This window comes from Neomonachus schauinslandi, chromosome 13 (genome assembly GCF_002201575.2).
Source record: "Neomonachus schauinslandi chromosome 13, ASM220157v2, whole genome shotgun sequence".
Taxonomy (NCBI): Eukaryota; Metazoa; Chordata; class Mammalia; order Carnivora; family Phocidae; genus Neomonachus; species Neomonachus schauinslandi.
Window position 1 is genome coordinate 15,146,603 of NC_058415.1, and position 27,230 is coordinate 15,173,832.

Genomic DNA, 27,230 nt, shown 5'->3' on the forward strand with positions numbered 1-27,230 from the left:
GCATCTAGCAACTGGATTAGCATTGTGACCTGATTCAAAGCTTTGCTGGATGTTAATGAGTATTCCTGAGCTACTTTTGCACAGACACAATGCCGCTCCACTCTGAGTAATTGTCAATAAGCACACAGCAAAAAAAAATGACAACTATTTCTAAAGCTTCAGGTATGATCATCAACTCCCCCTCACTACACTTTAGAAGAAGGTAAATCCCGCCAACGTTCCCAAGAAAAGTCCTCAGATGTCCTGACAAGGTTTCAGCTGGAACTCCAGGCACAGATTTGTTTTACTGATGAAACTAAAGCTGCAAACCAGTGGCAAAGAGAGATGCCCAAGACACCAGAGCCAAAGTAACAAGAATACATGTTCTTTTGTTAATTGCCAACTGCAACCAGCTCTGCAGTCTTACTCCTGAGTAGCATTTATACCTCTGGAGAGAAGGAGTAGGCAGCTGTCAGGGGCTCAGACGTAGCTCACCTTGCCCTTTATTGCTTCCCTCGCCTACCCTGGGTTGCCAGAGCCACTGGAGCAACTAGAAGGACATTTGATGTAATGCGGGGCTGGAATGTAGTGTTGGGTAGATCTCCAGTAGTCTCTGATAAAAAAGTCATTTCTCTGTTGACTAGGAAGAACGCAGGTTTCTCTTCTTTCTAAGAATGGCCCAAAGGACACAGTCTTCTGGGTCTCCTAAAACACGTTGCCAGGGATCATCAGTATTTCTCTGCTCAAGTTTGGTCTTGTAACATTTCATAGGGGGTGCGGCGAGATTATCACAGTGCAGGTTCCAACTCCAACTTTCTTACTTATCAAAGTCCATGCCCCCTATCAAATGCTAACACAATTTAATGGTTTAATACCTCATTCAGGAGTTCTCCAAGTATATTCTACCACCCCCACCCCAACCAGTAACATCAGCATCCCCTGAGAATTTGTCAGAAATGCAAATGCTCAGGCCCCACCCTAGAATTATTGAAACTCTAGGGGTGACCCAGCTACCTGTGTTTCAACAAGCCTTCCAGGGAATCAGGTGCATGCAAAACTGGGGGAAACACTGCCTTAGTCAGTAGTTAATTTAGTACCAGATTCCTAGGACAAGGTGTATGTGTGTGTGTGGGGGGGTATATGGAAACTCAGAGCTTGATGGAAGATTTTTACATATGATTTATGTAATTTCATTTATCCATTACCTGTAGCATGTGAGACACTGAAAAGTATAAAGGTAAAATGTCGTGTCGATCTCTACAAGAAGCAGGCTGTCTCAGACAAATTAAACGATACCCATATAACACAGGGCTTATAATATAGATAAAGATGATATTCTGCACTGGCACAGAAGAGAGCTAGTCTACCTGGGAAATTTGGGGGGCTTTAAAGAAGTATAAGACCCTATAAGACCCTATAAGCTTTGTTATGTGCCTGGCACGGTTAAAACACTTTACATCTTTTTTTTTTTTTTAAGATTTTATTTATCTGTTTGAGAGAGAGAGAGCACGAGCAGGGGGAACAACAGAAGGAGAGGGAGAAGCAGACTCCCTGAGCAGGGAGCCCAGCATGGGGCTCAATCTCAGGGTCCTGGGATCAAGACCTGAGCTGAAGGCAGATGCTTAACCGACTGAGCCACCCAGGCGCCCCGACATCTTTTCTTATTTAACCTCCCCCAAGTTTTTCCTATCTCACCATTACACCACAAGGAACCCAAGCTTAAATAGGGTCAATAAAATGTGGAATATCTGTGCTCTGTCTACAGCCCCAAGGACCATACCTTGACCCTGGCAGTCACAGTGGCTGTGAGCGGGATGCACTATTTGGACCGTGATTCTGGGCATGGTGAGGGTGAAACTCCTCCATTGATGGAGTGGCCTGAGAAAAGGCCAAAAACAAGAGGGTTTTTTTCTGTTTTTGTTTTTTCCCAGAGGCCAGTGAGAATCCCATGAAGAATTTATGCACGGATGAACTCTGGTATGTACAGAAAGTGAAGTCTGAAAGTAGGTGACATGTGTTCTCCACTCCATTCTGCATCTACTTCTCAAGCTGTCGACCCCTCGGGTTAAACTCCACATGCTTGCCCCTTGAGGCAGGGATCTTATGTCTTCTGGTAATACTGCCACCTGAATCCGGAGACTTCTCTAAACCCAAATGCGCCCCTGGGGTCTATGGCTATCTTAGAATAAATCTGCAAGCCTTAATGCCTTCAACTAGGGATCTCATCATGTGGGGAGAAGGTTATGAAAGAATGGGAACTGGGCAGGAACATGGAACTGAACACTGGGTCACAAAAGGTATTATTCTTGGGGAGCTATCCGGACTTCATCTTTCAATGGTCTTTTTACGTAGCAAAATAATTTACCTTTTAATACCTTGTAGGACAGAGATTTCAAGCTTGATAACATCTGGACAACTGAAGACTGAGAAACACATTCACATTTTAAGGTACATGCTCAGATGAAATATCAGAAGGCTTTCATTCTCCTCATGCCCCAGGCTGTTTCATATTGTCCTATCTCACTTTTATAATAATCACAAGGTAAGGCAGCCCTCCCTCCCAGTCATAGACTCTGGGGTCAGAAGGACAGCATTTGACTACTGATTTTGTTATTATAATTCTTTTTATTTTAAAAATTTCGTTATTTATTAGCAATGTCCCCTAATGTAAATTAGTCAACCTGTCCATTCCGCTATTTCGTTATCATTTGTGAAAACAGCTACAAATAGTAGCTTTCCCATCAAGATGCTTGAGGATTGAATTAACATTTAGAATTAAAAAAATAATAATGATATAAGTTGGTTTTTGTTGCTGGTGGTATGATTAGCTAGAAAGCAACAATACATTTAATTCATGGTTCAATTTCTGTGATTTTAAAATTTAATTTTTCAAGGTACCAATTCGATGATTTTTAAGGAAATAATTTGGCAAAATATTGTTTCAAACGTTCTATCTTATTTCCTTTAGTTTCATTTTGCAACTTAAAAAAAGAACAATTTTATACGAATAAAGGATTTCTCTGCTTTACAAATCAATGACTAATCATATGTAGTCTGTTTATATAATAAACCCAAGTATTATTTAAACTGAAGAACAAGCAAAGAGAAATAGCATGGAAAAAAAAAATCAGCACAACATCCAGGACCATGGGCTCATCATCATCACATGGCTACTGAGAACCCTGATGTACCAAGAAAAATTTCCCCGATGGCCCCAGAAAGGGTAATTTCATGACCTGTTTACTTCCAAGTTGTGGTGAGATTGGGAGCACAGCATGGTGGGAAACAAAGAAAGCTAGCATAAGTGCTGGGAAACCCACCTTATCTCCTTCTTCTACTTCACAGAGTTTCTCCTCAGTTGCAGGATTAAAGACAGGAAACTTCTTGCCACTCACTGAATCATGCCACTCATTGTTTATGAAAATCTGTAGAGAGGGAGAGAAAGGAGGTAACAACCCTTTGAATATGCAGAAATTTGAGAAATTCTTTTATAAACTTAGAGCATTATAAAATGCTTAAGTGAGGCCAATGTCAAAACCTTCACATAACCTTCCCCCCAAGGTATTTTCGGCTGTTCAAGACGTTTTACACACGCATACACACATGCATACGTGAGCACACACATATTAAAATAAAGTAATACTGTGAAATTACGCTGAGGTACGAGGTCATGTCAACCCTGGAAAATACAGACTGGAGAAAACCTTCTAGAAAAAGTGCTTTTGCCTGAGTTTGAGGCAAGAGCAGAGGCTTTGGTAGCTTTAATCTTTATTAATCCTAATTTTTCACTTCAGATTCTGAGCATCCTCCTGTTGGGCTGCTAGTGATTTGGTATCGTAAGTGACTGTTTTCTGATCCTTTATTTTACTCTATTAAAGGTAGCTTGGAGGACAGTTTTAAAAGAAGTTTGCTTAGAAAGAAAATTGGCTAGTGACATGTTTTCACTGACTTTTTCCAGGCATAAGGGTTTTATTCTTTTAAAGAGATTATCTAATCATGGATTTGTCCTCAGATGAAATCAGGCACTAGATTTCTTAGTGATATCTAAGAGACATGCATCTAAAGAGACAGAAGGGTCTAGAAACATGGAATGTTGTTCTGTGTATAAAAGAATGGCAATACATAAAAGTGTGTTAGTATGTCATTTAAAAAGTCTTGAGTTTCAACTTTTGCTGCCCTGATTTTCTGCTTCATTATGGAGCCTACTAGGGCTTCGATAGGTCATTCAGCTTTTCTGAGAGTAAAAATGTTTTACAAAGCCTAATTAAGAAGCAGTGCTTTTGCGATAAAGTTATGTTTTGTTTCCGGCAAAAGCCAGAATTTCTTCTCCCTCCTCTCATTTCATTATTTCTTGCTTATTCTCCTTTTTCTTTATTTTTGAAATATAAATATTATCATAAGTATGCTATTGAACTTTATGTATTACAACTTTCTGTTAGATTTGTTATTACAACGTGAATTAGTCTATTTAAATGTGAATCACAGGGAATTGATACACCCAGTTTTAAATGAAGGATGACATCTGCACTGGATTTTTTACATATCTCTTAATCCAGACACCTCCCCTTACTTGATATTCAAAGATAAGTTATTAATAGTGCAGCCCTGAGGGAAAAAGTATTGAACAGCCCCCCCACCTCTCCCCCAAGGTTTAAATCTGTTGCTATACTAAACACAAATCAGTTAGCTATTAAAAATTCCCCAGTGGTGGCTATCAAGATTATACATTTTTAGTTTAATTACTTAATATTATGTATGTTTGAAGTAACAGCAGTCTTTAAGTTAATCTGTGAGTTTATACTAACGTAGCTATTCTATCGAGTAGTGTCCATAACATAGCTTAATATTTAGTCACACTCATAAAATGTGTATTACCATGTATCCCTAAATGCTTACGTAGAATTAAGTCTATATTCTGTGACTTACAACACTATTTAGACAGGCAGCCTGTTCTCCAAAATATTTCCCTGCTCTCCTAAACTTCTATCACAAAACTTGTCACTTTTTTAAGAAGTCATTTTTAAATGTCTGCCTTCTCTCCTAGTCTGGTAAGCTTGGTAAAATAAGGTCAAGGACGATGTTTGTCCAGTTTTCTGGTTTATCCTTAGCGTCCAGTATAGTCCCAGTCCTCAAGTGATTTTCAGCTCCGTCAAGAATTCTTGAATAAATAACTTAAAATTGAATCAAAGAACCGACAATCCAGTAGCTACACATGGATAAGATCTATAATGTTCTGCACATGGGCACACTATGATATTTGTGATTTGCTGAAAAAAAAAACAAAGGGAAGGATAAGCCTTCATATTTGTCTATTGACGCCAATACAGTTATTCGTGCGTCAAAACAGCATCAACCCAGTGTTTACGGAAGTTCACAAAATTATAGTGCTAGCCTGGAATTGTCAGGAAAAAGATGTGAGCATGAGTAAATAAAGGGGAGGGGGTGCATAGCAGCTCAGATGAGGAGACTAGATGTCCAAGGACACATACATGGGGGTGTGGGAAAGGATAACGGGATACAAATGAAAACCATACAATTCCTATTGTCCTTCAAGAAAAACGTATTGGCATCTGAGTTCAACTTGAAGAAAGATAAATTCAAATTAAAATACTGACTCGCCCAACATCTCTTAGGGTGAATCAGCATTCCATCTCTCATGAAAACATTTTGCAGAATCCTATAATTAGGCTTGAGGCAAGTGTTTTCCTTTATACATCTCTAGCCCTTCCTTTTTTGTACTTTTCTTCCCAAAGGTTGGCTGGGAAACATCTTAATCAACATGTTCCAAATGCAGCTCACTGTCACCCCTCGCTTTATGCTGCTCTTTACTCCAGACTACAGTTCTATAATTTGCACATTCTCTCTTCTCCCTTTCTCTCTCTCTTTCTCTCTCACATACACACTTTCCCTCTCCTGTTAATGACACATACAATCCCTAGCCATCCTTTGGTATCATGCTGTTCTATACTATCACAAAAAAAAAAACAACCAAAAAACAAAAAACTCCCTGTTCTCCCCAACCCCCTAACTCTGCTTAATTGAAATTTAACCCCTTCCACCCCCCATTATCATAATCTTCCTAAGCCAACCCAATTCACATTTTGGCCACTCCTCAGAACACTTAGTTGGTTTTCCTAAGCATATGTGGCCCTATTATGCTTTTCCAACCTTTTATCTCCTCAGTTCACCCTCTACTTTGGCCTCATTCTATACCATGCCCTTCTGCTCCACACCTTTATTCATATTGTTCCTCTACATGTTCCTCTAATTTTCTTCTACTCATACTTCTAGTCTTGCTTCAAGTGTCACCTCCTCCTGAAGATTCCACTAGTTGGTCCAATTGGATTTAACCTCTTTTTTTCCCCTCTTTTCTGACACAGCCTTTCATATCCTGCTATTAAATTACTTATTATGTTCTGCCAAATAGTGAGTAAATACCTGAGACATCTGGAAGATACTGTGGGGAAGTGTGAGAGAGTGAGCCCTTGCCCTCAAGGGGCTTGTCATCAAAGAAGAGAGTATATTCACACCAAGATCAGCCAATAAAGAATTGAAGGGGTACGTAGGGTAAAGGCCAAAGCAGCGCTTTAGTCAGTACATTGTGGAGTGGAACCCACAAAAAGGTAGGCAATGGGCCAGAAGAATGCATCCTTGAAGGACAGGATTGGATTGATGGAAAGAGCAAATGAGCAAAGATGGGAACACTCTTCGGATACATATAACACAGGAAAAAGATGAGCCCCAAGCAGAGAGTTTGTGGAAACAAGTCATAGATAAGTTTCGACGATGGAAAGGAAGCCAGTTCGTGGTGAATTTTGATCCACAGAGTGAGATGGTTGGACTCTATTCTGGATGTAATAAGGGATCGAATGGATGTTTGAGGAATGTTGATGTGAATGTACCCAAAATGGATTTGAAGTAGAGAGACCAGAATCCCGGGAGATTAGCCGGGAGAAATTTTCACATTCCAGGCATGCGTTCATTCATGAGGCTTGAGAGTAGATAGAGCGAGAGAGCAGTAAAGTCTGCAAATTATGAAATGTATGCTTTCTCCCCTAAACAGAAGCCTTTCAGCAGAAAAACACAGAACCCAGCATAGTGAGATGACCAAGATGGTATTAAGGGCCAAGTATGGCACCTTCCTTTTCTTCCCCTTTTATTTTGTTTTAATTTTGTGGGCTTTACATTTGACATTTGCCTTTCAGCTAACTGTGTGACCAAACGTTTATGAATAATCATCCTTCCTGTTATATAAAATGGTTATATCGTGAAGTATAGGCTAATGGATGTTTGGTATAATCATTATGAAACCTATTTTAGGCCTGTTGAAATGATCTGTCATGGTGACAACCTCATTTTCCATTTGCTGTTTGCCTTTAGCAAGTTTAGCGGGAAAGGGATCATCCCATAAAAGTAGAAAAAAAAAATCTTGGGTCCCATTTAACTACTATATGAACTACATTCCACTGATGAGTTTCAGACTCAGGATACTTTTGAATAATATATGTACACTAGATCTCAGCTTAAAGTTCATAATATTGATTGGGAATTATAGATTCCTATGCATGCTCTTAGATATCACATGCTTCTTATTGGGGGAAACAATCAATGGGAGTGTTGAGGAAACTTAAAAATTGATTTTTATTCTTTAAATTTTAGATATGCCAGCCTTTAAGGGAGGCATCACGACCTTTGATTTAAAAAAAAAAAAAAAGTGGCTGCTTCCTGAATGCAGTTTAATGTCTAAGAATAAGTCATAATTTGGGGGGAAAAAAACCTTTCCAGAGTAAAAATGATTATGTCTTTATGTGATTGGTATAAAGTCACAATTCTAAATAAATAAGCCCTTTCCTCAAAATATTTCTGGCTTGGCTCAAGCTGAATTTAACTAATAGGCAAAATGAAACCTATTAGCTTTGCCTGTTCGTATAAGATTTTGGAACCTGTTGGCTTAAAGGGGAGAGAGCCCCCGACTCCCTCCAGTAAATATTCAGGGTGCCCTAAATTCACATCATCTCTTCAGGGCTGCGACAGGGCCAGTGGCTTTAGATCCTAGAAGGGAATCCAGTGCTTTCTTGGTGGCAGAGAGATTTTTAACAGATCACATTTTCAGTGCACGGAAGATTTCTCTTAAGATATGCCAAGGGTGAGGAAGGTGATGGAATTCCCCATATTATGTCTCCTGTGTGAATTTTCAAACTTGAGAGCCTGGGTCACAGCATGGGGAGGGGTGGGTGTTGTTGTAAATGGACAAGAAAGGCTGCGTGCTGTAAATATGTAAACCTTTTCTCAGCATTAGGCACTTAAAAAAGTACCAGAGATTTTGGGGGGTGGGGGGTTAAGTAACAAAATGGGGGATGAATAATGAGAGGATGAACTAAAGTCAGGGAGAGGTGTTAAACATTTAAAAGAATCATAGCTAGATCTCTGGCAACTATGTTCATCCCAAGCCCTGAGGCAGCAAAGGAAATGTTGAGACTGAAAGTAAAAAAAAAAAAAAAAAAATCTAAAAGGAAATTAAGGAGGAAATAACAGATGGGAAGAAAATATTTAACTCAAGTCAAAGGAATGAAAACAAAACAAGAGTGACCAAAACAAAAGTGGGAGAAATAAAATTCTCCTTTCATTTCTGTTTTATATTATAGTCTGACTTCAGTAACATGAATGTATACTTTTATTTTCTTGTTTGAAAAACCTCCCAGCTTTTTCAACTAGGGAAAAGAAAAGATGCTAACGCGTGTCTGTTTTGAGCCACATCTTCCCTGTATCCCATAGATGACAAAAACATGTGCAAGGATTTCTGTACACCATGCATACCCTCTATCAAAGAGGTAAGATGTAGATGCACCAGAAAGTTCTATACATTTTTTATATTTCACCATATCAAGATTCAACAATACGATTGCTTGCATATAAGCCTACTTCCTTCTAAAGAAAGTACCAAATAGAGAGCATAATTCAGTTATTTGTTGTTTGTATTCTTTCAATTTCTTATTAAGTATCAGGAAAACAGTGGAAATAGTCACATGATGGGATCTGGATCCGGGGGTGGGGTGGGATGGGTGGGTAGTTATTCAGGCAAAGTTTTGCGATCTGTGATATTTGTCCAGATTCCTAGGAAACAAATTTCCATTAACAATTTCAACATTACAACAAAATCATCAGGTAGAGATATGATGATATATAATCAGAAAATCAAATATGAAAAACACTTTACATCCCTTGCAAACAATGGTTGTGGGAGGTTTTGATACACACATGTACTCAAGACATAACCATGTTCTGGAATCCGGGGTCACACAAATATCTACTTCTCGGGGCGCCTGGGTGGCTCAGTTGGTTAAGTGACTGCCTTCGGCTCAGGTCATGATCCTGGAGTCCCGAGATCGAGTCCCGCATCGGGCTCCCTGCTCAGCAGGGAGTCTGCTTCTCCCTCTGACCCTCCCCCCTCTCATGCTCTCTCTCTCTCTCTCATTCTCTCTCTCAAATAAATAAATAAAATCTTTAAAAAAAACAAAAACAAATATCTACTTCTCTGATTTGTCTATTAGTAGTGGTTTTAATCATGAAACAACTATTGCTCCTGTTCTTTTGAACATGGTTCTATGTTGCTACTGAAATTTGGTAAATGTATAAGATATTTGGCCACAATTATACTAGTGTCATGAAAACCCAAACCACCACCACCACCACCACCCCAAGCCAGATAATTGCTACTTTGAGACCAGTGTATCGCCATTCTATCAATGTCTGTATTCCCATGAGGTTTCTTTTATGCGGATCTGTATTATATCATTCCAAGCACTACCCATGCCATTTCAGAGGCGTTACCTTAACTTTGGGTTCCTCTTCAAAGGAGCTGTTTCTCATAATCCTTAAGAGTTTTCTCACCCAGCCCTCTCATTCTGGCAAGCAGTTAATGACAAATTCAGTAAGTGAAGTCCAGTTTAAAGAAATCACGTGAACACTTGCAGTAGTGAGACTCCTTATGAAATTGGGCTAATACGATCTTTAGAGCATGTGTTATTTACTTTAGGATTGCTACTGATTAGGTTCCTTGAAGCGGGCAGCTGCCATAGAACAAAACAATTTGCCAAGACACCAGTCCTTGGAGATGAGCTAAAACATTGCATTTGCAGTGAAGGGTTACCTCTCAGGAGCAAAATCAATGGTTGGTCCCACCATGGGTTTGTGACCACCATCTGGTTCCTGTTGGACTCAGGCACTCTCTGAAGGGGAAGGTAAGTGAATCTGACCTGGCTGGTTGTGAATGGGTTTCTGAGAGAAAGAAGAAGTCTGGTCCCTAAGTAACTAGATGGTGGTCATTGCAGGTAAAAATATGAGGTTGACCCTAAACTACTGGCCATTGCTGCTGGTCAACAGACCACTCTTGGAGTGGCATCAGCAAAATCTGGAAGCCTGTTAGACATGCAGAATCTCATACCTCACCTCAGGCCAAAAGAATCAGAATTTGCATTTCAACAAGAAGCCTCCCTGATTCATGTGCGTATTCAAATTCAAAAAGTGCTACTCTAGAGTATCTCTCTCCTGTTGGACCACCTGTCTGGGGATCTAGTGCCCAAATCATACCTCTTCTCACATCATCCAAATTTCCACTCTCAATCGGAGTAAGGGATGAACGGTACAAATGAAGCAATAGGTCTGAAATCACTTGTTACTGACAATCCAGTGGGATTCGAGTACTACCACGGTTTTTAGTATGCGCCTCCTAAGGGCTGTGTGACCTGGAGCAAATCAACTAACATCTCTGAACTCAGGTTCCTCAGCTTTAAAATGGGACACTACTAACATGTTCTAACTCTTCCAGTGGCTCATTATGAGCCTCAGATGAGATCAATAGATGAAAGCAGTTTTAAACTATGGCAAGCGCTGCAGGTAGTCATTCCACATACATTGGGAGTAGAATAATTGGAGAACTGTGGGAGTCATCTTGGGCAGGAGAGGGTTAAAGAGAGCCTGCACCAAGCGCCTAATAAGCACTGGGCGTTTTCCACAAATTACTTCACTTAATTCTCAGGCCACTTTCCAAGGTAGTTATTATTATTCCCAATTTACAGACAGGGGAACTGAAACTCAAGGAGATTAGAAGCTTGGCCAAGGTCACAGCATTAAATAAGTAGAAGAGCTGGAACTCAAAGCCCGGTTTATCTTGTTAAGCCACTGTACCTCCCAATCAGCCAGCTATTTGTCCATCTGCTTCCAAGCCAAAAGCAAACAAAATATGTCTTCAGTCACAAGGGAGTTAAAAACATTTCCCAAATGAAAGCCCTGCTTTAAGCACCCCTCGGCGTGGTTTCCCTCCTACAAAATTCACCACGCAGTCTAGCCATAGCCTCTACCTCCAGCCTCACCTGGTCTGTTCTCGGCTTCCCTCACTTTACGACAGCCGGGGCAACTTTACGACAGCCGGGGCAACTTTACGACAGCTGGGGCAACTTCATGACAGTCATGGCAACCCTTTTGATGGTTCTGTGAACGCAGCTGGCTCTTGCCTGCAAACATCTTTGCAGGTGCCATTACTTCTGGATCTTTATTCCCCCCCCCCCCCCCGCCACCCGCCTCGGCCCTCCATGGTCATTTTGTGTTCTGCATCCCTCAAGTGCCCCTTAAATGTCCCTTTCTTAAAGACACCTTCCCTAAAAGCTCATGGAAAGAGAGCTCTTCCCCTCATTTCTTAGCTTTCACTTGCCCTCTCTTTAGCCTTTACCATAATTTATGATTCAGGTATTCACATACTTGTTTTCTTCACCCTCCAGGAACATAAGCTCCCTAAACCCTATTAGCCTTCTTCTACCATAAGACCAAGCACAGAGTGGTTATTCAGTGACTTGTTAACTACATGGAAGGGAAAACGGGAGATGGGAGTGAAGAGAATGGGGTAGTGGGAAATGCATGTGGCCTGAATTTGTTTGCTGTAAGAATCTAAAATCGCTAGGCGATAATGGTGCTTAGCATATAGTATGCAATGATTCATCACTCTTCCCTATCAAAAAGGTATCTTTAACTGCAATGTGTTAAACAACCATACCAGAAATCTAGGAATCTCTTACTCCATCCAAAAGTTACTCCATAGGAGCTGAAAAAACATAGTTCCCATAGAAATGGCACACCTCTTTCCAAATCCTCTACATTGCTCCTCTCCCAGCCCAAGCCCCACCTTTTCAATCAAACCAGAATGTCTGTTTGCTTCCAGTCTTCCTTATTGTTCTCCTCTTTTTCTAAGTTGGCAGCCAACTTCTTCCTGTTGGCCTGGGAACAGCTGAGTGGCAGCTGGAAAGCCTCATGGTCATGTCCCCTCCAGGAATCAGGAATGGACAAAAGAGAGTCAGAATAAAATTCCAGCAAGTCCACGTCCCCATGTAACAATGTTGATCTTAGACAAGTCACTTGGTGTGAGAGCTCAGACTGCCCCCATTTGAAGTCTAGTTTTGTCACTTTCTAGCTGTATGATTTAAGGCAAGTTACCTAGCCACTCTAGTCCTCAGTCTCCTCATCTACAAAACAGGAAGAGGAACCTCCTCATAGGGTTATCTTGAGAAGTAAATAGAGTCATTGCAAAGAACTTAAGCAGTCATTGGTATAGAGTAACCACAATGAATTTTAGCTGTAATTATTTCCTGTGTGTATGTGACTGTGTCTGTCAGTTTATGAAATGTCATTAGCAGATGAAAATCTTTTCTAGTAGGAACATCTTAATGTTCAATGAGTTAAGTTTAGGAGTTAAGTTAAACTTTTTGGGGTTTTAATCCTGTCTGAGAAAGCTTGTCTTCTTGAATTTTCTATTTGTCTTTTTTTTTTTTTAATTTATTAAGGTTAAAAAAAAATAGTGTTGTGAAGGGAGAACGGAAAATGAAGTTACTGAATCGTTTAAGAGAACATTTTTGATCCCTGAAATCCTGGATAAACTCTTGGAACTTTGCACCAATGAGATCCTTGTCAGGTGGGGCACGACCGTGCAAGAAAGAATGGCAGGAAAGAAAAGAACGAGATGAGAGGAACACTCACGAGAGAAAATAGGTCTCGGAAAGACTGAGTAAAAGAGGATTCTGGAAAATTGGAAAGAATTCAGAAAAAGAAACAGGACTGGGGTAGCCAGTGTTAATCAATCACTTCCCATGTGTCAGGCACTATTTCAAATGCTCTATATGCATTAAACTCATTTAATGCTTTCATCCACCTTAGGAAATTGGGACCTTTATCGTTCCCATTTTACACATAAGGAAACCGAGGCAGAGAAAGGTAATGTAGTTTGCCCAATGATCACAAAAGTGTTGAAGGAGCTCTTCATTTAAAGGCTCAATAAAATGGATGATCTGGCAGATGTGGGATTCATTTAGAACTGGAAAGGGAGAAAATGAGGTTAGAAACGGGATCCAAGTTTATGTGGATTTATAATGATGTTATTGAGCTTTTAAATCCTAAAAACATCTGCATCATTTTAGAAACTATTTCTTAACCCTGAGCTCTGTTTTATCCACCCCAACAACAACAAAACCTAATCAGACTGTACTAGAGAGTAAGTCATAAAAGATAGGCAACAATGACTTCCTTTGGGTGAAAAGCAGTCTCAAATTTGAGAGCATGTAGTTCTACCAAGGCTGTAATAATTTTCTGTTACTCAACCCTGCTTGTCTCTTCCCTCCTCCTTGCCCCAAGGACCAATATATTTCTAGAGATAATAACAAAGGACATTAGCATGGTAAGAGAAAAATATAATAGAGTTTAGGGGCTGGCCATAGAAGGTAATCCCACAGACACTATAAAATCCTTGCTCATTTAGTTTGCAACCAGGAAACTTTGTGAATAACTGTCGTTTTTCTAACCCCTCTTGCAAGTGCAAATCCAATACAATTCTTCAGTGGGGCACAGTAAAAAGCAAATGCAAAGGCATTTGAAAAAGCTCACCCATTTAGATTTAATTACATACATAACTGCTGTCCTCCCAAGTGTGAAAATGCTGTAACCAATAAATCAGACAATAAAATGCTATCTGAGCAGAACAGATTTATAGAGAAGATGTGTGAGCAGTCAAAATTCACTCACTTGCATTGGGTGTTTCTACCCAGAAAGTTCTTAAACGCAAAAGCAAATGGCTGCTCTTTGAATCATGCCTTCTTTTGAACACTTAGGTCCATCATTTTCCTTAGAGGGGTGTTCTCATCTAATGGCTTTGAAGTGAACAGCAGATTCCAATCTTAAAAACATCTCTCTGTGTTAAAGGATCACTAGATCTGTGTTTGCACGCTAGATTTTAAGGACCATCTCATTTGCCCATTACTGTTTCTTACATGCTCAATTTATAGCTACCAAATGAAGCATAATTTAGTAGAAAGAATATTTCACTTTAGAGCTTCCTCAAGAGACACGTATGGAGAAGACTGCAAACTTCTGCAAAGCCAAATTTTTAAAAATGTGACATTCAGACTACCACAATATCTTCCCAAGTATTTTCATAGAAAAAAAAGACTCTGTAGTAAGAGTAATGAGATAATTTTCAGTCATTGCCAATGATTTTGATGTTTATAAAATGCATTCTAAAATGTGCCTGCTTTAGATTGAAATTTCTTGTGAATGACCAATTTGGAGTAAGAAAGTTGGGAAGACTGGAGTCTTGTCATCTTTTCAGGCACACCTTTGCCAAGGGCAAATTATTGGAGGGTATGGACTCACCACATTTCTCATGTTCTCATTTGGAGTAAAATTAAATGAAAAAAAAATGTTCTCCTTTTTAATAAAGCCTCATAAAAATAATACCTTACTATATCTTATAGCTGCTGATCAACCATGTTAAAGGCACAATCTGATCTCTGCTGACACTTTCCTAAGGAAAAGAACCAGTCAGCTGAGCAATTTCCTCATTTTGCTTATGAAAATGAAAATGTAACCGACCTTAGGATTTCAAAACCATCCATGGTTACAAGTAAGGGAGTAAATAAATACTAGCGGGGCTTTTACTTTATCATGAAATTACGTTGCTATTGATTTTTCATTGGCAAATTCGGAAGGCAAAATGGCTCTCCCTGAGTTGGAAGGGTTCCTTTCTTACCTTGCTTTCGGCAGTGTACCATAAAGCCAATTTTAAGTGATTTTGTTCAGATTGGTTTGTTTGTTTTTTCTGGGAGTTCTAGACTCTGACAGGAGAGCAGGCATATAACAATGTGAAACAAAGTTCAGAGATACTTTTGAACGACTCAAACAGGATCTATTTCCTCGTTCTCCCTAGCTTGTGGATTTTTTAAGTCTGGATCTGGCTCCTGCTCTTGTTTCTCTAAATATTTATCAGTTAACAATTATGCATCTGCTCCAATGGCAACAAACTTGGCTGAAGAGAGAAATAAGAATGCTTTCTTTGCCCCAAATATGCTAAATAATGCAAGTCCATTTGGAGTTTTTGGAACAGTAGAAATTGTCAGAGGTAGGTCCTTCGATTTTGACACTAAACATATAGAAAAACCATGTTACTTCAGCATGCGGTTTCTCCTTTAAAGAAAAAAAAAAATCATTTCCTATTTGTTTGGCTCTTTCCAGTAAGTTTTTCTAGTAAGTATTTGCCTCTCTTATCATACGTGCTGAGCAATGCTGAAGTTAATAGAACTGCTTAGTAAAGTCCACTGAACCCTGGGGCAAGAACCTTTCACACAGAAGAGAATTCCTTTCACTTAGACATATTTTAAGAAATAAACTTATGAAACGTTGCCTGATACGATTTAGAAATCATTATCTGATCAAGACACTAAGCCCGCACTTGCATTTTGCAAGCCTTTTATTTTTGTATTTGCCAAGGGCTCTTTGCACAAGTTTACTCACATTGACCTTTTATGCTTTCAACACATGTAGTTTTTATAAACCTGAGGCAAAGCAGCAAAGATAAATTGTACTAACCTTCGTATATTTATATGTCAAATTGGTGAGTGGGACAGGTAAGTCTGGCATGCCTGAGGACGACATTTCTGGTTCGGCTTCTGGAACACAGGTGAAAGGCTCAGCGATTTGGTTCTGATAGAGCACTTGGCTTTATTTGTTCCTTTTTATCTGCACGGGCTAAGGTCTATTTGCATACCGGACTATGATTGGATGAACAAACTCGGAGCGAAAAGAAAACGACACTACTTATTTGTAACACCTAGGGCAGGAAGCCCTTGACTTTAAACTTAAATCCTTAAGAAACCAGCGCTCCAGCGTTGAAACTGCAGCTGGAGACAGGGCACTATTTGCAGACGAATTAATTTACAAAGCCGAAACCTGCTATAAGGATATGCAGGGCGGCTGGTCTGGCCACTAAGGCCAGTTATGATTTTTTGGCTTTTCAGGCTTTTTATGCTACTGGGAAACTTTCCGTCCTCTGACAGACTTGGACTCAGAGAATTTGAGGATTGAAAAAAAGAGTCTCTAAGGGCACTTGTTCTCAGTGGACGCTGGTGAGGAGAGGTCCCTGGCCAGGTGTCTTCAGGACAATGCTGTCAGCGAATGAGCCCACTCCCAGAAAAGCAGAGTGGGAAGAGAGTCCCTCTGGAAAGACCCGAGCCCAAGTCTGCTTTACAAGATCCGACCAATCGAGTGTATTTTCAGTGGGTAAGCAGACTTACTGTGATTTCACAAGCGCTACACGATCATTATGTTACACAGGGGAATAGAAACGTCAGCGGGATTTTTACGGATCTCAGAGTCCACTGTCACACAGAGAGCCACCACGACAGCAAGATGGCAATATCGCCTGTTAAAACCATCTAAAATGAAACTAACCTCCGGTTTTGGAAGTTGGCTATATTTATCAATGGCTGATACAGGCAATAGTGCAAAAAGAAGATTTAAACAGGACCCTGAGTAATTCGATTTCTTAAAAATGAGCGTTTCAAGCTGGGAACATTAAAAAAGAATGTTTAACTGTACTCTTCCCACGTTTAACACAAAACTCTATTGTATGGAAGTTCAAGCAAAAGTTACAATAGGAACACGATAGAAAACTGTGGATACTCTTAAATCTGATCACTGAGAGTGATGAACCATGATGTTCTTCTCCCCCACTTGCAGGGAAAATTGCCAGCTCCCCGCGATATGGGATTTGGGTAGGGAAATGAAGGTCTACTGAATAGTTGCTCCAAATCAGGCACAGGAGCCTTGCTTTCTCTTTCCCTTCTTACTTGGTTCCCCATTTTACAGATACAGAGACAGCAAGTAGCTTGCTTAAGATCACAGATCTAACAAGGGCAAAACCAGAATTTCATTTCCCAGGTGGGTTCCCCAGGTGAATAGTCACCGTCACGGACACTTAACAGTTATTAGCCCTCTCATTCATCTAAAAGTAGGGTCGGCAAACTTTTTCTGTTAAAGAAACAGAAAACATTTGCGGCTTTTTAGGCCAGATGGTTTCTGTGGTCACTTACTCGACTCTACATGGAAGAAACTATAGACAGTGGATACCTTAATGCGTACAGGTGTTTTCCGATAAAATTTTATTTTCAGAAACAGGAGGCAGACCAGATCTGGCTCATGGGCCAGCCCCCAATTTCTGAGACAACCATCTCCAAGGACCGTGCCTCCCCTGCACCTGCTCGAAGGCCGGATAGAAACTTCTGTGTTCTTTCACCATTCTGCTCTCTTTCTCCGTCCCTCCCTCTTTCTCTTGCTCTCAATTCCTTTCTTTTTTGGAGAATCTAATTGTTTTGTCTCCTAAAAATGTGTTTTGAGTTAAATGCACAATTACACAACAGCTCTTATATAACTTGCAGAGCTGAGCTCCGGGCTCGCCTGGACAGCTGGACTTGGCGGCCGTCTGCCTCTTCCAGCTTTGCAGTTGTCCGTGGATCCAACCCCCGGTTCGCTTGATGTCCAGACAGTGAAAGCGCAAAGCCTCGTGACACCCTTGGTGTGTTGCCTCGCTACTTGCATGCTCATCCTTGACTCTACTGCATTGAATAATGAATTACCTAGGAATGTTTCCCCTTACACCAGACACCTTACTGAAGGCAGGTAAAAGGAATGGCTTGGGAAACGGGTTACCATCCTGCCCATTTAATTTCAACAAATATTTACCAAGTAGCTTGTTAAGGGTAAAGCACGGTGATTAGGTGATCAGGAATTCTCCAACCTTAATCTTCCCTGAAGGGCAGGGTTTTTTTGTTTTTGTTTTTTTCCCTGCCCAGAAACCTCGGGGCCTTAGATCTCTAATTTTTTTTTTTTTTTTTAAGCACAGGGGCAAAAGAGATCCACATCAAGACTGAGCCCAGTGTTGGGTATTTTTATCGTATTTTTACATATATAGGACTTGAATTTGGGGGTAATAGACAAAAGATGTTCGATCTTCCTGTCCTCCTCACGGACAAGCTGAATTACACATGCACACACACAAATGGGGCAGAGGGGTGGGAGAGAAAGAGAAGCATAGTTGATTCTTCTCTTGAATCTAACTTCTTCCAGCCCTTTCTGGAAAGCTTTCATGATACCAAGGAACACACAGACCAAGACTTCCACCATTGCTGCAACTACTGTCTCATTTTATAAGGAATCTCTCTCCAGAGCTCCATGCAAGGCTCAGTCGCTGAAAAGATAATGGAGCCTAACCTTCTCCCACCCACATGAGTAACTGAAATAGAAACCACTCCAATTTGTTAAACAAGCGAAATTATACGGTGAAGTAAAAATAGCTTCTTTTTACATTTCCTGATCTCAAAATCCAGGATCAGTTTGTTGGAGCTAAATTTCTTTTGCTCAGTGACGTCTCTTCCCTGTCTCTTCAGTGTTGCCTTAAGCCTGGCTGGGTGAGTCTGCCGGTTGGTTAAACCAGAGATGGATGTTTCCCTTTGCTTTTGATCACCGCAATTTCTGCAGACACACATTTTCCATAGGCCTATTTGGGCTTTAATAATTTGGAAAAAGCGGGTCTTGCCTGGGGTGACGGGACCTGTCCTTTGTTGGCAAGCTGGTGTGAACAATGGAGGTGGAAGGCAGCATTTGAGCACCTGATCCTATGTGTTTGTGGGCTGAATTCTGTTCATCTGCCATTCTTCTCCAATTAGCATTATCTCCTCACTCCTGATTTCTCCTGCTCTTCACACACCCTATCATTGTTCTCTCTTTGTTTTGTGTTACTAACGGTATGGCAGATGCCCCTCTTCTCTGATACCCATTAGTAAAGTCACTAAAACAAACAGTAGACTAAGGCCTCCCTACGATCGTGATTTTAATTGAAATAGGTCTTTGTTAAACTTTACGGGCCGAAGACATTTTTTAGCGCTGGGTCAGCTGCCAGAGTTTGAAATAACCTTACACAGCATTCACAGTGTGCGTGTTTCCTCAAAGTGGAGGGAGAAATTCAGGACACTAATGGCATTTTTGAGGCAATCTGAATGTAGACGACTTTGAGACTTTTATGACATTTCCCATATTGTTTTACGGTTGTCTTATGCACAGATCATACAGTAATGAGTTTAAGCACTCTACAGGGTTGGGTGTTTGCCTAGCGCTCAATTTTATGCATAGTTTTCATAGATACAACCCTCCTTTTCCTCCTGATAAATGTACAATTTAAATAACATTTAATCCAGTCATGTAGTTGAAATACTAGGTTCACGTGAATGATCAGGTTTCAGAGCAGAGCTTCGGTGATCGGTAAGCAGAGGAGGCTGTGTCCTAAACCGAGTGAACACATGAGTGGTCAGTGCTGTGTTTTTGCTTTTTACTCTTTAAACATTTCTGAAAAATATTTTCAAGTCAAATAAGCCATATTGAAAAAAACTGCAAAAAACGGAAGTGTACATCTCAATAAATAACCATAAAAGGAACAAAACAAAATCACCACCACTCGGGTCAGGGAATAGAACAATATCAGCACCCCAAAGACCACTTTGTACCTCCTCCCCAGCCTTATCCCCGTTTTCCTCACCCTAAATTAGGATATCACCGATATCCTGACTTCTAATACCATACATTCTTTTTTTTTTTTTTTTCCTGATTTTTGAACTTGATGCAAGCAAATCATACGGTCAAAATAATTTTAAAGGAAATCCAGAGGAGCAAGTGAATCTGACAGGTGAGTTAAATTGTGGTTGTAGGTAAAGAAAGTTTCTCAGAGAGTGCTCCCACCCAAATATACCCCCAATAAACAAAATTAAGAATTGTGAAATATACCGCAATAGGTTGGCATTTCTATGAGAACAAGGGCATTTTTTTCATGCCAGTCACAGTACCTGTTAAAGTCCAGAGAAATGGCCCTTTTCCTACAGTTTTGTCGATGCTCAATAGCACTTACGCATTATATCAAAATATTAAAAATGTTCAAACCCTTGACCTAGTTATTCTACTTCTAGAAATTCATTTTAAGGAAACAACCAAAAAAATATATGTAAGTTATGAACAGGTATCTTTAATATATTATTTATAAAATAGAAAAATACCAAATGGTTAGGTAGTTTGTGGTTTAGCAAAATACACATATAATAAATAAACAAATAATTAAGGAAGGACCTAGTAAACTTTTGAAATACATTGTAATCTAATTTTCAAAAAGTAGGTTATAAAAGCTGTGTGCTGTGTAGGAGTGCTAAGAAATTATTCTTCACCCTCAGTATTTGGTCAAAATCTGCAGTTTACCTTTGACCTTGGCCTCAGTGTTTGGAAAGCTAAATAACTGAATTTCAATTCCAGTGTCATTCCTGGCATCCTGAAATTATGCAGAATCATGTGATTCCCTTGGTTATGGTTTATATAATTTTCCCAGGCTGAATAGTGGCTCCCAAATGTATCCTTGGAATCTGTCAATTTGACCTTACATGACAAAGGAAAGTTTGCAGATGTGATTAAGGATCTTGAGATGAGAAATTATCCTGGATTATCAGGGTGGGCACTAAATGCCATCACAAGTGTCCCTCGAAGCAGAGAGCAAAGGAGACTTGACCACACAAGCAGAAGGAAATGTGATCACTGAAGCCACCAGCTCTGATGAAGGAGGAAGGGGCCAGAAGCCAAGGAACACAAGCAACACGTCTCCAGAAGCTGCAAAATGCAAGGAGGCTTTTCCCCTAGAGCCTCTGGGAGGAACAGGCCCTTTGATATCCACCAGTGAAACTGATTTCAGACCTCTGAACTTTACAATTGGAGAGAATAAATATGTGCTGCTTTAAAGCACCCAGTTTGTTACAGCAACGTCGGCAACCAAATACCCAAATCGATGAAAGCACAAGTACCAAAAAAGTACCAGCTGTCATTGATCACGACTCTGCACGTTGTTCTGGTTTATTGTTAATATCAAAATATTCGTGTTCAAATAAAGCAAAGCGTCCCATCTGTACCATGGAATAGAGACTTCTCAAGTGCTCGACCTCTTGAAAATCTTCCACTTTCAGCTGCAGTATAAGTGGATATGTATTCAATCACACACAAAAGTAAAATGCGATTGATAACAATGTTTGTGAAAACTGTTAATTTTTTAAATAATCGTTTTATTGGGGCAATAGCAAAACTTTGTTTGCATTTGCTTGCTTGGATCTGTTCCCACATTTTAAAGCTGCACGTACGTACCCAGGTCTATAACCACAATCCAAACTCATTTTCCAGGCCCTGGCTGTACATGCCAGCTGCCTGTTGAGTACCTGAGTTACGTGCCACAACGTCATTTAACTGGGTTTCCAAACTCAAGGGCCTGCATATTTGTTTCACGTGGACTCATACAGTGTATAACAACAACAACAAAAATTGCCTTTTTTCTTGTTTGGAAGAAATACTTTCTATTTTTATTGGTTAACCTAAAATTCTTAACACACTCATAACCATGTGTAAATTTAATCACCAGCTCACACAAAATTTAAAGACTCTGAACCTTTTATCTCTTGATTCTCTATTCCTGTTCTACATGCTATATGTCTGTTATAAATTTTTGTTCCACCATCCCAAAGAAATCATAATTATATAATTATTACCCTATTCAATCAATTCCTATTTTACTTTACCCATTTATTTGAAAATTTCTTTGGCCAGTGCTTCAGGGGAGCCTGCGTGGCTCAGTCGGTTAAGCGTCCGACTCTTGATTTTGGCTCAGGTCATGATCTCAGGGTGGTGAGATCGAGCCCCACATGGGGCTCCATGCTCAGCACGGAGTCGGCTTGAGACTTTTCTCCCTCTCCCTCTGTCCCCCCACCTCCGTGCTCTCTCTCTCTCTCTCTCTAAAATAAATAAATAAATCTTTAAAAAACATTAAAAAATAAAAATTTCTTTGGCCATTCATTATTCATTCTTTTACCTCAACCCTTTCTTCTGTGATAATTTTCTTCTTCGAGAGTCTGTTGAAGGCTCCCATTGTTGTCTTATCAAGAGACTGTCAATGTTATTAGTATTTCAAAGAATTTCTGGCTCTGTTGATCTTCATTGTATGTTTGTTTATTTGTTTGATTAATTTCTGCCCATAACCTCACTGTTTCTTCCATTCTCTTTTCTCAAGGATACTTAGATCATTTGGTTTTCAGCCTTCTTCCCTTTAAAGCTCTAAATTTCCCTCTCTGCATGTCTTTAGCAACATCTAGAAGTTTTCATTTTTGCTCAATTAAAGATACTTCCAAATTTCCATTGTGATTTCTTCCCTGACACATGATTTATTTTGAAGTTCATTTCTTAGTTTCTCTATTGGCTGGCAATAAACAACTCCCAAATCATGGCAACTTATGTTGGTACGGCTGTATTTTTATGTGCTTATAAACTTAGTTAGCATCGCTCTGTCTTCCTAGGGAATTGAACATTTTTTTTATCATTATAAGCTCTCCCTGTTCCTCTCTTTGCTTTTTGCCTTGGAGTTTCCTTGGATAAATTATCCCTACAACAGCTTTTCCTTTGGTTGGGGTTTGCATAATACATCTTCCCTCATCTTACTTACAATCTGCAACTGTGTTGCATATGGCTCTTTAATTTATTTATTATTTATTTTTTAAAAGATTTTATTTATTTATTTGAGTGAGAGAGAACAAGAGAGAGCAAGCACGAGTGGTGGGGGCAGAGGAAGAAGCAAACCCCCCACTGAGCAGGGAGCCCTACACAGGCTTGATCCCGGGACCCTGGGATCATGACCTGAGCCAAGAGCAGATGCTTAACCAACTGAGCCACCCAGGCCCCACTGTTGCATATTGTTCTTTAAATGGCCCATAGTTGGGTTTTATGTACTTAAGCAGTCTTACAAACATTCTCTTTTAATTGGATCATTTTCTTTGTTGACATGGAACATAATGTACTGATGAATTTGTTTAAAAATTCTACCATCTTACTAAAAACAAACAAAAATTCAACCATCTTACTAAATACTTTGGTCTTATCTACTCTGTTCGTCTCTCCTTTCTGACCTTTTTTTAAATTGATTTTTTTTATTATGTTATGTTAATCACCATACATTACATCATTAGTTTTTGAGGTAGTGTTCCATGATTCATTGTTTTCGTATAACACCCAGTGCTCCATTCAGTACGTGCCCTCTTTGATACCCATCACCAGGCTAACCCATCCCCCACCCCCCTCCCCTCTAGAACTCTCAGTTTGTTTCTCAGAGTCCATAGTCTCTCATGGTTCGTCTCCTCCTCCGATTTCCCCCCCTTCATTTTTCCCTTCCTACTATCTTCTTTTTTTTTTTTAACATATAATGTATTATTAGTTTCCTAGGTACAGGTCTGTGATTCAACAGTCTTACACAATTCACAGCACTCAAATTATTAATTTAAGTTTAAATTAAACTAAACTAAATTTTAACTTTATTTTTTAAATTTTTAAAAAATATTTTTATTTATCTGAGAGAGAGAGAGAGAGAGAAAACACAAGCAAGGGGAGGGGCAGAGGGAGAGGGAGAAGCAGGCTCCCCACTGAGCAGGGAACATGATGCAGGGTTCCATCTCAGGACCCTGGGATCATGACCTGAGCCGAAGGCAGATGCTTAACCTCTTAACCTACTGAGTCACCCAGGCACCCCTAAATTTTAACTTTACATTTAGTGTGCATTCATTTTAATTCATTTAAAAATTAATTCTTTACTCTCTCTATCAGGTTCGGAATTATATATTTTCTTTACTGTTATTTTAATGGTTATTTGAGAAATAATAGGTTTTTATTTTGTCACTTAACCAAAGTATAATTAATTGATTGGTGCTTTTACTCTTTTTCTTGGCTAATCCAAATACTTGAGACACTTTAAATTTATTTACATCCCTCCCAATATCCATGCCATTGTCAGTAGATGTTTATTTAAATTTTTGTGTGCATGTTGATATTACTGGATATTCTGTTTTCCATACTGGATCCATTTCATCTCTTTGCCTCAAGACCTAGCTCTCTTGCTCTCTGGCTTCTGATTTAGTTCAACCAATAGGAAAGGTGGGATGCAGAGAACTCCGATGGGAGAATGAAGTGCAGGAGGAGAGAAAAGCCAGGATGCTTATGCTTCCCCTTCCTGCTTTGCTTCTTTTATACCTGAGCGACCCTGAGTCTTCCTCCTACGACTACAGGCCCTGCTGAGTGTCCCTCACCATGGAGCGTCGGCTTCTACAGCTCCATTATTTCCCAGGCTCCGATAACACCATTTCCCCCTCTTGCATCTTCAGGCTTTCAGGAGTGGTAACTGCTTCTCACATGTGTGTCAGCTCTGGGGTCCGCAGTACCCCTCGTGGATTGCTCACACTTCCGTAAAGAGTTCCTTTCTTAAATCATCTTCAGAAGTCCAGCCAAGTGTACTTATTGTTTTTTGCTGTGACCCTGAAATGATTCCTTTAGAACTTCAGATGCATCTTTTTTTGGGGGGGGGTATATAAGTAGTTACATATAATGACAATAAGCATTAGCAAGCCATTACGTAAAACAAAATACTTGGAAAATAACCTACATGTATACTTGTGGTCCTTTATCTGATTGTTTGCCCTCTTTCCCACCCAAATGAGGGACTTATGAAACTCATGTTCATTATTCTCTTGATTGGCTTCCTTTGTGTCTCTGTGTATTCCAAGAATGACATGTATGTGCGTGTGTATATAAAATTATTTCTAACTTTATAAAAATGAACTTATCTTTTTCTGAAATGCTACACTGATAGGAGTCTCCACACATTATTGCATGTCACTGTGGTTTCTTTATTTTGACTATTGTGTATTATACCTTTCTGACCATAGCTTATTCATCCAGTCTTTTGATAATGGGTTTTGGGGGAATTGCCATTGTGAATAGTGCTTCTATAAACATTCCTGTATATTTCTCTTGATTGTATATCTGAAATCAAATTTGCTAGTTCTTAAGGAATATGAATGTCAAACTTTGGGATACAATGCCAAAGTGGTCCTATCAATTTATACTTCTACCTTCAATGGAAAGGACCTTGTGGCTCCATATTCTCCAGCACATGCTAGTGTTTTCTCATTTAGATTGATTTTTATAATGGGTTTTGTTTGTTTACAAACTCATTTTTAGTTTAAAGAAGGTTCTTCTGATTCCTACTTGACTCAGGGCTTTTGTTTTATTATGAATGTGTTGAATGCTGTACAATTATTTTCTTTAAAATCACCTTAGCTCTTTACATATATCTTTTTTTTTTAACTCTGTATGTTGTCAGGTACATTTATGGGTTTTTCTAATATTAACAAATCCTTGCATGCAGGAGTTAAGCTAAATTGGATTTCCATTTGATGACTTACTTTGGGAATGAAAATAATAGAATATCTAGAAATGTACAATAATAACATTACCATGTATTAAAATCTGTGAGGCCAAGCAAACAGAAAAAGAAAAAAAAGAAAAAAGATACCTCAAAGGAAATTTTTGTTCCTGAAAATTCTGTCAGAGAAAATTTTTCAAATGGAATGAATTGTTCACTTTAAGTAGCTAAGAAATCCACAGCCGTGTGTATCTAAAGGAAGTAGAAAGAGGAGGTAGTGAGAACAAAGACAGTCATGAATTAAATGGGAAAAGAGAGAAAACAGAGAAAGTCAACAAAGCCAAAGGTTGACTTTTTGAACAAAATAAGAAGTTGGAATCCTTTGTAAGACTGAGCAAGAAAAGAGAAACAAAGGTACAAAAATATTTTGATTAAAATGGGACATGCTTGCTGATAATTAGATTTTTTTTTAAAAAAGAAAACACTACCAACAGCCACATATGAATTTATCCAATTATGCCCACACTATTTGTTGAAAAGACTATTCCTTGTCTATGGAATTACCTTTGTAGCACTGTATAAAATCAACTGTCTGCCTATATGTAGGTTTATTCCTGGACTCTCTATTCTGGTCCATTAATCTCTTTGTCTGTCTTTAGACCAGCACCACACTGTTGTACTAACTGTTGCTTTATAATGAGTCTGAAAATCAGACAGTGTTGTCCCTCAAACATTGTTCTTTTTCAAAGTTGTCTTGGCTAGATCCTGTTTGTTTCCACATAAATTTTAGAATCAGTTCGTCAATTTCCACAAAAAGCCTTCTGGGATTTCAATTCAGATTGCCCTGAATCTTCTCCCTTCTCCTGGGGCTCCAGCCATGTTTATAGATCATGTCACTGTATCCTGTAGTACGCTGTCTTCTCCAGTTTTCATTGTTTTGTCTGCCTGGGCTTCATTAAGGAAAATTTCTTCTATCCTAATGAATTTACTAATTCTTCCTTTATCTGCGTCCAATTGTTATTAAATAATCCACCCAGTCGGCTTTTGATAATGGCCATTTTTAGTTCAAGATTTATTCCTTTATTATCCTCTTGTTAGCTTCCAGGTCTTATGAAGCTTTCATTTTTGTCTTTTAAATATAGATCTTTTTAAAGTCTATGTCTGATAATCCCCAAATCCCAAGTCTCTGCACTGAGAAATACATTTTATCCTTTGTTCTTTGTGGCTTTTGCTTATGTTGTCTTCCCCTCTTCTAGCTATTTGGCACTGAGCATTAGATTGAAAAATGTGCTTATAGAAATGATCAGAGACCTACGATGACATTATATGTATTTGCTACTGCTAGATTCCTAGTTCCTCCAGGCTTCCCCAAACACCTCTGGGCCCTCGTATTCTAGGATCAAAGTAGACGGGTTTCAACAAGGCTACTCTTCCATTCTCCACATGCTCTGGGCTAAGTATCACCAGATTGTCAAATGGGCAGCACCCCCTCTCAGATATTCAGGTATCTGCAATGAGGAAATGCCCCCAACGTAAATGTTGCCCAAACAATGGGCTTCCTTCCCAGGACTTCCATCTTGCCTTAGAATATGGTCTGAGAGCATTTCACTATCTGGGTAGCAAT

General features: G+C 39.4%; 1 protein-coding gene across 1 annotated transcript in view; it reads right to left on the reverse strand.

Annotated features, from left to right (window-relative positions):
• Positions 1–15,988, reverse strand: part of ALDH1A1 (aldehyde dehydrogenase 1 family member A1) — a 54,678-nt gene extending 38,690 nt beyond the window's left edge. Inside the window, exons 1-2 of the mRNA XM_021694448.2 lie at positions 15,883–15,988; positions 3,300–3,404 (exon numbers count right to left, since the gene is read on the reverse strand). Coding sequence (XP_021550123.1) covers positions 3,300–3,404; positions 15,883–15,948 — 171 coding nt within the window. The 5' untranslated portion in view covers positions 15,949–15,988. The remainder of the gene's footprint in view (positions 1–3,299; positions 3,405–15,882) is intronic.
• Positions 15,989–27,230: the final 11,242 nt, after the last annotated feature.